Source organism: Ictalurus furcatus, chromosome 5 (assembly GCF_023375685.1).
Source record: "Ictalurus furcatus strain D&B chromosome 5, Billie_1.0, whole genome shotgun sequence".
Taxonomy (NCBI): Eukaryota; Metazoa; Chordata; class Actinopteri; order Siluriformes; family Ictaluridae; genus Ictalurus; species Ictalurus furcatus.
In genome coordinates this window covers 9,633,140-9,645,455 of record NC_071259.1, presented here as the reverse complement: position 1 = coordinate 9,645,455, position 12,316 = coordinate 9,633,140, and the positions used below count along the sequence as shown (strand labels likewise).

The 12,316-nt window shown below is 40.4% G+C and overlaps 1 protein-coding gene across 2 annotated transcripts in view; it reads left to right on the top strand.

Annotated features, from left to right (window-relative positions):
• Positions 1–12,316, top strand: part of chdh (choline dehydrogenase) — a 77,044-nt gene that overhangs the window by 4,896 nt on the left and 59,832 nt on the right. For both annotated transcript variants that reach the window (XM_053624720.1, XM_053624718.1), the window contains exons 3-7: positions 1,220–1,371; positions 2,410–2,539; positions 3,093–3,227; positions 3,999–4,141; positions 5,908–6,010. In XM_053624720.1, the coding sequence (XP_053480695.1) occupies positions 1,220–1,371; positions 2,410–2,539; positions 3,093–3,227; positions 3,999–4,141; positions 5,908–6,010 (663 nt within the window). The remainder of the gene's footprint in view (positions 1–1,219; positions 1,372–2,409; positions 2,540–3,092; positions 3,228–3,998; positions 4,142–5,907; positions 6,011–12,316) is intronic.

The window sequence follows — 12,316 nt, the reverse complement described above, 5'->3', positions numbered from 1 at the left end:
CTTAAATAATTATAATCATTTTAACAAAATTAAAAAAAACCTACCCAAAACAAATTTCAAACTTAAACAACATATTCGTTAAATCAACTGAACAGTAACAAAAATCTATATCTATCTATCTATCTATCTATCTCTATACATATATAGATATATCTATATCTATATATATATATATATATATATATATATATATATATATATATATATATATATATATATATATTTTAAAAAAATACAAAAATACTAATTAAAAAAATAATTCAATAAATTATGCTTTTGCAAAAAAATTTTTTTTTCATATAAAACACCTCAAAAACAATTACGTTCAAAAAAACAAAAAAAAACAAAGACACAATTTCAAAATATGTTTATATATATATACATATATATATAATATTTATTTATTATATATATATATATAATATTTTCACAACTACACCTATTCGCACTTATTCGCATGGTTATTTAATAATAATAATACAAAAATTATTTGGGGTTTATCAAAAAAATAAACACAATCCCCAACACCCCCCCAAAAAAAAATTTATAACAGCAGCAGCAAACAATAAAATAAAACAAAAATAAATTTTTACATACAACTATATAAAAACAAAAAAAATTTCTAAATTAACGACATAAATTCAATACTCAAAGAAAAAAAAAAGAAAGGAAGAAAAAAAAAAGAAAGAGGAAGGGGGGAGAAAAAAAAGAAAGAAAAAAAAGAAAAAGAAAAAAAGGGGGGGGGGGGGGGGAAAAAGAATTTGCATTTCAAAAACAAATACCAGCACAAGTCTAAAAATGCAAATTAGTCTGCAGTTAAAAAAGAGTGCTTACAGACATTAACCTTGACCTTTTTGAAAGGTGGGCCAGGGCTTATTATAATGTCCCCAGAGCTTTTTTCCAGGCTGGGATATACAAAGATTTTTTTTTTTTTAATTGTGTCAATGCAGATAAATAAACTGTTTAAAATGTACAAAACTATTCACTATTTTGATATTCAATGGTTATTTAACTTTCAACACAGAATTTGGCAATTAATGAAAGTCAATGAAAGAATCAATAGTAGTGAAATGCTTTCTTTCTGATTAAAAACAAATTGTCCCATTTTTGATCTTTCTTCTTTTGTATTATATTAGCCTTCAATTAACTTGAACAACGTCCTCCTGACCTTGGTTTCTCTCCTCGTCCCTATTAACTCTAACGTTTTCCCTTGCTTTAGGCAAGAGATGGAGCACAGCAAGTGCATACTTGCGGCCTGCTCTGTCCAGACACAACCTGAAGGCGGAAGTGAGATGTCTGACCACACGGATCCTTTTTGATGGGACTCGAGCAGTGGGAGTGGAGTACCAACAGAATGGTCAGATGAAGAAGGTAGGGTGGAGGTCCGGGCATCGTGAATCAGCACCAAGATAATAGTAACAGACTGGTTGTCCAGAAATGGTCCCTGTAGTGGCTTATTGGTTGCTATATCACATTAAAGGTGGAAAGGTCAGACACGATTTATCTTTTCATTTAATTTTTACATCACAAAAATCTGCAATTTTAACAGAGGTGTGTTGACTTTTTATTTCCACTGTACATCATACTTTTTGTTCATCTATTGTTAGATTTAATGGTGTGGAACATCTGTGAGAGTTAACTCCTGTTATTTCTTACCTTACAACAGCTATAGTCATTCATTCACAAGCCGCATTCTTTTTTCATCTCACTAAAGTTAACATGAAGTTAACATGACCAAAGAATGTAGCATGGGGGAAAACTTAAAGAAACGGTTTCACCTTTGTTACATAGCACTATTGGAGTCTTCAAGTGCATTAATCAACACCTCCTGACCAATCAGAATCAAGAAAGCAACAGTTCTCCATCAGTTCCCTCTCTTCCCAGAGACAGTAGTTTCTGAGAGTGTAAGTGCTTAATAGGTTTTTAAGGTTTCTTTTCACCAGCCGACAGGGTATGATATTTTTTGCTTTTTCATGCCAGCTGACATATTTTTGCTCGAAGTTTATTCTTATATGGTTTAAAGAGAAAAGAGACACATAGGATTCTAATTGTTTCACTTTCTCTGGATGATCTTTTTTTTTATTATTCTTTTTTTTGCTTAGTATTCAGAATAAATAGCTCTGAGTCCCTCAGGTGCAGTAGTGACCTATTTTTCTGTGTGACTGAAGATCATCAAAATTCACCTAAACACTCTCCTATCTTGCTTGCACTGTTAGTTTATCAGTCTGAGAAAACCGCTCACACTGCTGAGAAACAGCAGTGATCAGCTGATATTCTCATTTCCTCAGAACATATACACCTTCCCACATACCTTTTTAGTTTGTTAGAATTACAACAAACTGCTTATTTATTTTAAATAAATATACTGTTTGCACTGCTATATTACAAAAATGATTATTAATAATTCAGGTATTTGCTGACAAGGAGGTCATTGTCAGTGGCGGGGCCATTAACTCCCCACAGCTGCTTATGTTGTCTGGGGTGGGAAATGCTGATGATTTGAGCAAACTGGAAATCCCCATCGTGCAGCACCTTCCAGGTGATCCAGTAATCATTCTTCTTAACTATACATATTTTTTAAAAATGTATATAAACAATCTATTAGGCAATGCATTTGATCTAAAACAGGGCAGGGTAGCATAAATGATCTTTGTCTGGTCTGTGAAGAAGATATGGCTTCTTTTTTGTGAAATCTTTAAAGTTATTTAATGGTCTGTACTTTGACCACTCATGATAGTCTTTTTTATTGTTGCTTTACTTTAGTGATCTATGTGTTGTAAACACCACTGTAATGTAGTTTTAGGTAGAGAGCAAGAGAGGACCTTATAAGGACTTTATAATCATTCTTACTGTGTTTTGTGTTTCCTCAAAGACATATAATTATAATGATTAAGAAATGCTGTAAATATATTGAAGCGTGTATAATTGCTGAAATTGTCAGAGTTTCTAAAGGGGCTATATAAAAACCACCCAGTACAGTAAACTTAGAAGGGAATTGAGTAATGACTATCATGGTTTTATTTGACAGCAACTTCGTTTTGCCACACCTATTGTTTGATGAATGGGAACATGTCTGCTAACTGTGTGTGTAGGTGTGGGAAGTAATCTCCAGGATCATTTGGAGCTGTACGTCCAACAGCAGTGCACTAAACCTATCACTCTATACAAAGCTCAGAAACCATTCCACATGGTTAAGATCGGCCTAGAGTGGCTTTTGAGCTTCACAGGTAGGAGACCAGCAATGCCATCTCCAATATCACAGACAGAAAAAGAACAAGTACACTAGTTCAAACACAAAGAACCCTGGCCTTTAGTGTAACATTTAGTTAAAGCCATATATTTCAAGACATAGTATGGCCTGAATGCACAAACACAAATAAGTCAGAAAACAATACCCACCTACATTATGGTCACTGTTAAATGACTTATCCTTGTAGATATTAAACAAAAAGTTCATTTGAGTCCCTGTCACATGACATCTGTGTTGTGCAAGTGGGAGGTTTTTACTTTCATGCAGGTGTGAGCAAGTGGTCGGATATGAAGCTCGCAGGACAAAGAACACCTTTATTAACATGAGTGCAATCCATTTACAGCATCCTTAGTAACCGCCTGATCGGGGTTGCAGTGGTTTAAATCGTTGTTAGTTTGTTTAAATTTTGGGAACTAGAACCAGCGAGATTTGTTACAAAACACTGTGGGCAGGTAAAGACATAAAAGTAATAACTGCATGAGCGGACTGAAAAAAAAAACAAAACCCATTTTTATCTCTAGTTAAGATAACATTGACACCAAACATTTATGTTACTTGACTGTTTTGTCATCATGACAAAAAGCACTATAAAAGCAGTCTTTGTTAGATGGTGTCTACTGGAATAAGACTTAAATCATATTATAATAGCTGACGTAAATATATGCTGGTTTATTTGAAGAGCTTATGCAGGTGTCATGTGGCATTATAAAATTAAGAGCTTGTCATTTCACTCTGATGCATATCACAGGTTATGGTGCTACAGCTCATCTGGAGAGCGGTGGTTTTATTCGCAGTCGCCCTGGCGTCACTCATCCTGACATCCAGTTTCACTTTCTGCCATCTCAGGTTATCGACCATGGCCGTGTCATGCCCAAACTCGAGGCTTATCAGGTCAGCTTAAAGGGTTTTATCTTGGCTACAGTTTGTTGAAGAAATGTCTTGTTCTGTTATATTCTATCTTATATATTAATCAGTCAGATACTATTTTCTTGACATACACTTTGCCTGTATGATTATCTGTATTGTCTGTGCTGTGCTTTATATGTTTATATGTCTACACATTAATTTTGTGTACACATAATATGATATGAAGTGCTTGAAAACTGATGCATCTGCATGACAGTTTTGTTGTTGTTTTGTTTGTTCTTTTTTGCTTGGAAGATTATGTTGTAATTTATGATTCGAACTGTAACATTTTTCTTTACAATATACCCTATATGGCCAAAAGTTTGTGGACACCTGACCATAACACCCATATGTGGTTCCCTAAACTGTTGCCACAAAGTTGGAAGCACACAATTGTACAGAATGTCTTTGTATGCTATAGCTTTACAATGTCTCTTCACTGGAACTAAGAAGCCTAAACCTGTTCCAGCATGACAATGCCCCACCTGTGCACAAAATGAGCTCCATGAAGACATGGTTTGCCAAGGTTGAAGTGGAAGAACTCAAGTGGCCTGCACAGAGCCCTGACCTCAACCCCACTGAAAACCTTTGTGATGAACTGGAACGCTGACTGCACTCCAAACGTCCTTGCCTGACATCAGTGCCTGACCTGTCTAATGCTTTTATGGCTGAATGGGCACAAAACCCCACAGCCATACTCCAAAATTATAATATTTAGGTTATTATGATAGGAGAGCAGGGAATGAGATGCTCCAGGGAATCTGGAATGAGATGCTCAAAACATTCATATGTGTGTGATGGTCAGGTGTCCATAAATTTTTGGCCATTTAGTGTAGTTTGCTTGACAAAACAACACTTAATCTTTAGGGGTTTAACCATGAGTGTCCTTTGTTTGACCATAGTTGGTTCGGACTTTGGATCCAATGAAGCAATTACACACTAATTCTACAGATTTGATCAGTGAAGGCATTGGTACATTTCCTAATGTGGAAGCGCCCACACTGTCTTAATGATGATGTTAAATAATGATACAACCACACTGTGGCCTTAATATTATAAGGTTCTATCTGAGTGAAGAATAAATGGCAGATAGAACTTACAATATTAAGGTCACAAGGGATTCTTTCAGTGCTTTAGTGGCCTTGTTTGGTTAAGTTAGACTCTTTTGAGAAATTGCATTAGTCTCAGGCTGAAAAAACCTGTTTTAATTATTATTTAAATAAATCTTTATTATTATTATTGTAGTACAAGTTTTAATGGTATTAAGATTTTAGATCATATTTAGAAAATCATACTTTGTGGTTGTGTATGCAACATGTACAAGATGGCACATAACATCATTTATGAAGATCTACAATTAAGCATTTCATTCCAGATTTGGGCACAAGGAATTTGTGGAACGATTCATATAAAATATTATTTATAAAAATACACTCAGCCTATGTCTTCCTCACTTCACAATTTCCATGGGAACCTACACCATGAAGGTTCATTTAAGAAATCAGGAAATATGTGACACAAAGCTTTAAAAGTGATAGTCATACTATCTTTTTTTATTATTGTCTCTTTTTCAGGTCTGTGATACAGGCACAGTAATTTAAAAAATACATAAATAATAATAATATATATTTCTCACTGTATTAGGTTTATAACATGTATATGTGAGTTGGATGACATTGCCCTTTTAGCTCCCTGACATAAAATGAAAACGCAGGTTTTAGCAGTCTTAGCAATTTAGTTGTTTTATGCAGGTACACGTTGGACCAATGAGGAGTAGGAGTGTTGGCTGGTTAAAACTGAAGAGCAGAAATCCACTTGATCACCCTTTGATTGAACCCAAATACCTCTCAACTGGTAAGCCCACTCTAGTCACAAATGGTTTATTCCACATATAGTCACTCACCACTGAGATGCAAACCATTAACTGCTGTAGATGGCCGACGTGTCCTTGTTGATTTGTGTATACATTGAAAAGAAAGAAAGCAGACCCTTTTATTAATTGATGAAGATCTAATGGCTGAATCGTAAAGCCAGTGTGTTTTTAAAATGATTAACTGATTTTAAATTGACAGAAAATTTGCTCAAAAGAATTGGTAAATCCATAAAGAATGTGAATACATGCTATGAAATGAAATGTCAGCTTTGTATCCCATGTGAGACATTTGCAACACTATTAGAAATACAGAGTGGTGAGTTCAGTTATGCATGCAAACATTTAATGTTAAAGATTCTACTTTTTCATCTTTAATTCTGTAGCATTAAAATGCTAAATGAAGTGGGCCAGTGGTGCAGCATTTAATTTTCTATGCTACCTACCAGTAGAATGCAAGTTTAAATCACAGGGCTGCCAGAGTGTCACGCATCGTGACGGAGCGGAGATAGGACGGATGCAATCGCAGTATGAACAGTTTTATTTAAGAGAGAGACAGGCAGACAAATCCAAAACGTGATCCACAAACGTAATCCAGTAACATGCAAAGTTCAGGCGATCGGCAAACAGGCATAAAGGGGCGAGGCAGGAATCAAGGTCGCAGTCACGGAAATACAGGGTCGAGGAACAAAACAAGAAACATGAACAATAGCGCGGGACTGGTAGCGGAGAAACCAGCGTGAACAAAACTAATGAACCCAAACATGAACCATGAACCATGAACCATGACATAAACTAAGACTATGGTTATCTATCGTGAGGACTCTAAACTAAGTGACTAACTCATTCAACATTCCGTGTTGTGTGCTGGGAGGCGCGCGGTATATATGCGGAGATAATCAGCCTCGTAATGGCTGACGGCTGAGGACGATTCAGACACACATGAAACAATAGCCAATGACAGAACGGGGAGGAGACATAACAGAAACATAAACAAATGCACGTGTAGAAATGTCACGATTGTCCACAAGGGAAAAGCAGGTGCTCGCGCACCTGCTCGTGCACGCGCGCTCACATGCTCCACAGCGCGCTGCATAAAGGGGAACTCGTGACAGAACCCCCCCCCAAGGGCACTCCTCCCGGAGTGCCATGAAACATCCATCTCCATTGGCGGCCCCGGCCCCCTGGGCAGAATGTCCCAAGCAGAGCCTGGAGACCGCACGGCGTTCTTGGCGAAACAACAAGGCAGAGCGACGTACATGGCAGAGCAGGGAAGCAGAGCGACATCCTCAGCTGAACAGGTAGGCAGAGCGACGACCACAGCCGGGCAGACAGGCTGAGCTCCGTCCTTGGCGGAGCATGAAAGTGGAGCGACGTCCTCGGCGGAGCATGAAGGCAGAGCGATGACCACAGCCGGGCAGACAGACTGAGCAAAGTCCTTGGCGGAGCATGAAGGCAGAGCGAGGGTCTCCGTGAGGCCAGGGAGAGGAGCGTGGGTCTCCGTGAGGCCAGGGAGAGGAGCGTGGGTCTCCGTGCGGCAAGGGAGAGGAGCGTGGGTCTCCGTGCGGCCAGGGAGAGGAGCGTGGGTCTCCGTGCGGCCAGGGAGAGGAGCGTGGGTCTCCGTGCGGCCAGGGAGAGGAACGTGGGTCTCCTCGAAGCAGGAGGGGGGAACGAGGTTCGCCATGGAGCAGGAAGGCTGAGCGACATCCACAGCTGAACAGGAAGGCTGAGCGACAACCTCAGCTGAACAGGAAGGCTGAGCGACGTCCACAGCTGTCCAGGGAGGCTGAGCGACGTCCACAGCTGACCAGGGAGGCTGAGCGACGTCCACAGCTGAACAGGGAGGCTGAGCGACGACCTCAGCTGAACAGGGAGGATGAGCGACGTCCACAGCTGAACAGGGAGGCTGAGGCTCTGAGGTCACCAGGTGAACCTTGGGCGTGAGCAGAACTTGGCTGTGCGTGTCGGCAGACTCGGGCGTGAGCAGAACTTGGCTGTGCGTGTCGGCAGACTCGGGCATGAGCAGAACTTGGCTGTGCGTGTCGGCAGACTCGGGCGTGAGCAGAACTTGGGCGACCGGGTCGGCAGGCTCGGGCGTGGGCTGAACTTGGGCGACCGGGTCGGCAGACTCGGGCGTGGGCTGAACTTGGGCGACCGGGTCGGCAGACTCGGGCGTGGGCTGAACTTGGGCGACCGGGTCGGCAGACTCGGGCGTGGGCCGAACTTGGGCGACCGGGTCGGTAGACTCGGGCGTGGGCTGAACTTGGGCGACCGGGTCGGTAGACTCGGGTGTGGGCTGAACTTGGTCGGCCGTATCAGTAGACTTGGGTGTGACATCAGGAACTTGAGACTTGACTTGGACTTGGACCTCAGGGACTTGAGATTTGACTTGGACTTGGACCTCAGGGACTTGAGACTTGACTTGGTCCTCAGGGACTTGAGACTGGACTTGGATTTCAGAAGCTTGAGACTTGACTTGGACTTCAGAAGCTTGAGAATTGACTTGGACTTCAGTGACTGGAGACTTGACTTGGACTTGGACCTCAGGGACTTGGTTGTCCGTGTTAACATCAACTTGGTGGCTCATCCGCTCATAATGCATGTGGAATGGAAGATCAGCACTGTTCGCCACATTAACTCCCTTCAACAGCTCATCCAAGTTGTAGCTCTGCCCTGGTTCTCCAAACTCCCTCAGAAACAGGTCCGAAAACTGCCTACCGTCCTCCAGTACCCGGGGTCTCATGGCTGCTACTCGCTGTGCCCACTTGCGAGCTGGGCCAAAAAATCGGGACATCATGAACTTAATCCATTGTCTCTCCCTTGGCTTCGGGTCAAACAGGCTTGAGAAGTAACTCTGGCAGTCTATCAAAAAATAGTCCGGATAACCAAAGAAGCCATCATACCGATCGGGAAGGTCCATGAAAGTCCATTGCGAGAACTGCATAGAATCCAAGGCGGGGATGATTGGCGTGGACCTCCGGGTTCTGGGTTCTCATGCTGCATCCATGATCGGCGGAATATTCTGTCATGTATCGTGACGGAGCGGAGATAGGACGGATGCAATCGCAGTATGAACAGTTTTATTTAAGAGAGAGACAGGCAGACAAATCCAAAACGTGATCCACAAACGTAATCCAGTAACATGCAAAGTTCAGGTGATCGGCAAACAGGCATAAAGGGGCGAGGCAGGAATCAAGGTCGCGGTCACGGAAATACAGGGTCGAGGAACAAAACAAGAAACATGAACAATAGCGCGGGACTGGTAGCGGAGAAACCAGCGTGAACAAAATTAACGAACCCAAACATGAACCATGAACCATGAACCATGACATAAACTAAGACTATGGTTATCTATCGTGAGGACTCTAAATTAAGTGACTAACTCATTCAACATTCCGCGTTGTGTGCTGGGAGGCGCGCGGTATATATGCCGAGATAATCAGCCTCGTAATGGCTGACGGCTGAGGACGATCAGACACACATGAAACAATAGCCAATGACAGAACGGGGAGGAGACATAACAGAAACATAAACAAATGCACGTGTAGAAATGTCACGATTGTCCACAAGGGAGAAGCAGGTGCTCGCATGCTCCACAGCGCGCTGCATAAAGGGGAACTCGTGACACAGAGAACCACTTTTGCACCCTTGAGCAAGACCTTGATATATTTAAAGAAAATGAATTACATTATTTACATTATTTAATAAGTCTAAAGAAAAATATTTTAAGGTTTTTTATGCTTGAACAAAATGTTCAAGTAGTAGAGAATTCCCTGTATGCTTGTTCCCTGAATCTCAGTCAAGTTACAGTAGCATAAGTATCAACCCCCTTTTTGTTTCAACCTGGAACTGAAATGTACCTAATTGGAATTACATGTCATAAATCTAAGAGGCCAAGGGGAATTCTGAACAAGCTGGAGAGAGTTGTTCAGAGGATGACCATAACCCAGACACCCCACAAAGCTGGGTATTATGGAAGAGAGATAAGCTGTATGAAGTCCCATTTGGAGTTTGCTAAAAAGTATGAAGGAGACTTTGAAAATGTGGTTCACTGATCTGAGGAGACCAAAATGTAACTTTTTGGACTTGTCACGTTGTGCTACATTTGGTGGAAACCCAACACTGCTCATCGTACCCACAGTGAAGCATGATGATAGTAGCATAATGTTGAGCAATATCTTTGGGCTTTCGGTTGCTTTTCTGACTAATGTCCTCATTACCTGGTCAAACTTTCAGACAGTCTCCCCTAGGCATAGCCATGGTTATGCCATATTCTTTCCACTTAAAAAAATGGATTTAAAGATGCTCCACAAAATGATCAAAGTTTGGGATATTTATATCCAACCCTGTTTGATATTTTTCAAGTACTTTGTCTCAGATTTGTTGTGATGTTTTACTTGATATTTATGATGCTGTTTGTTAGGTCTGTTCTTTAACCAACCAGGATCAGATATAGTTATACTGAGATCACATGACACTAATTGTACTTACAGGGAGTCTCCATTCAATTAATGATGTGATGTCAACTGGCTGTACCAGAACTACAGTTGAGGCCTAAATTTTTACATACACCTAGGCTAAAGCCTTTCTACACAAAATTTATTCCCAATTCCACACCTTTCATGCCATCATACATTTCTTAAGTTTGTTTTATTTTGTTAAGTCAATTAAGGTATTTAACCTTATTTCCATAAAAAATCATTTTAAAATAATAGATAAGAGAGATTTATTTAAGATTGTATTTTCTATATCAGATTTTTTTTGTATTTCCCTTTAATTGTTTGAATCCGATTACGGGGGTAGCGTTCCACTAGCATCTCTCAATACTTTTTTTTTTTTTTTCCCATGCCTCCTTACAGTACTGGTGTAACTCAGTCAGGTTTGTGGGCCTCCTTGCTCGGACACACTATTTTTAGTTCAATCCACTAATTTTCCATGTAATTTAGGTCTCAGCTTTGTGACGATCACTTCAATACTTTTACTTTGTTGTCTTTAAGCCATTAGTATTTCTAGATAATCCTCCTTCCTCATGATGATATCTGTTTTCTGAGGTGCATCAGTGCCTTTCAAGCAAAACTCCCCCACAACATAATGTTGCCACCCCATGCTTCACACCTGGGATGGTGTTCTTTGGCTTAAAAGCCTCACCCGTTGTCCCCCGTACTTAGCACTGATGACTGTGACCAAACAGTATAAATTTTGTTTCAGCTGACCAGAGAATACTCCTCCATACTTTGATGTACATACTTTGATAGCTGATGCCTCTAGCTCCTTCACAAGTTTCTTTATTGTCTTGGGGTTCAGTTGAATATTTTGAAGTTTGTTCATCCCTGGGAGTTAACTTGTGCCGTCTGTCGTCTGGGTGGTCCCAAGATTTTTATATTTACAATGGTGCTTGAAAGTTTGGGAACCCTTTAAAGTTTTCTATATATCTGCATAAATATGGCCTAAACTATCATCAGATTTTCACACGAGTCCTAAAAGCAGACAAAGAGAACCCAATTAAACAAATGAGACAAAAATATTATACTTGGTCATTTATTTATTGATCCAATAATATTAATATGGAAAATGATCCAATATTACATATCTGTGAGTGGCAAACAAAGTGTATGATTGCAACAAAGGAGATTTGTTGAAGCTCATGTGGCTGGAAAAGGTCACAAAACCATCTTTAAAGTTTAGACTCACATCAATCCACAGATTGTGTACAAATGGAGGAAATTCAAAATCATTGTAACCCTCCCCAGGAGTGGTCGTCAAACAAAGATCACTCCAAGAACAAGACGCGTAATAGTCCATGAGGTCACAAAGGAACCCAGGGTCACTTCTAAGCAACTAACATTGGCTACTGTTAATGTTCATGAGTCAACCATCAGGAGAACACTGAACAACAATGGTGTGCATGGCAGGGTTGCAAGGAGAAAGCCAGTGCTCTCCAAAAAGAACATCGCTGCCCCTCTGCAGTTTGCTAAAGATCACGTGGACAAGCCAGAAGGCTATTGAAACAATATTTTGTGGATTGATGAGACCAAAATATCATTTTTAGTTTAAATAAGAAGTCTTATGTTTGGAGAAAGTAAAACACTGCATTCCAGCATTATCCCATCTGTGAAACATGTTGGTGGTAGTATCATGGTTTGGGGCTGTTTTGCTTCATATGGGCCAGAACAGCTTGCAATCATTTATGGAACAATGAATGTTGAATTATACCAGCAAATTCTAAAGGAAAATGTCAGGGCATCTGTCTGTGTACTGAATCTCAAGAGAAAGTGGGTCATGCAGTAAGA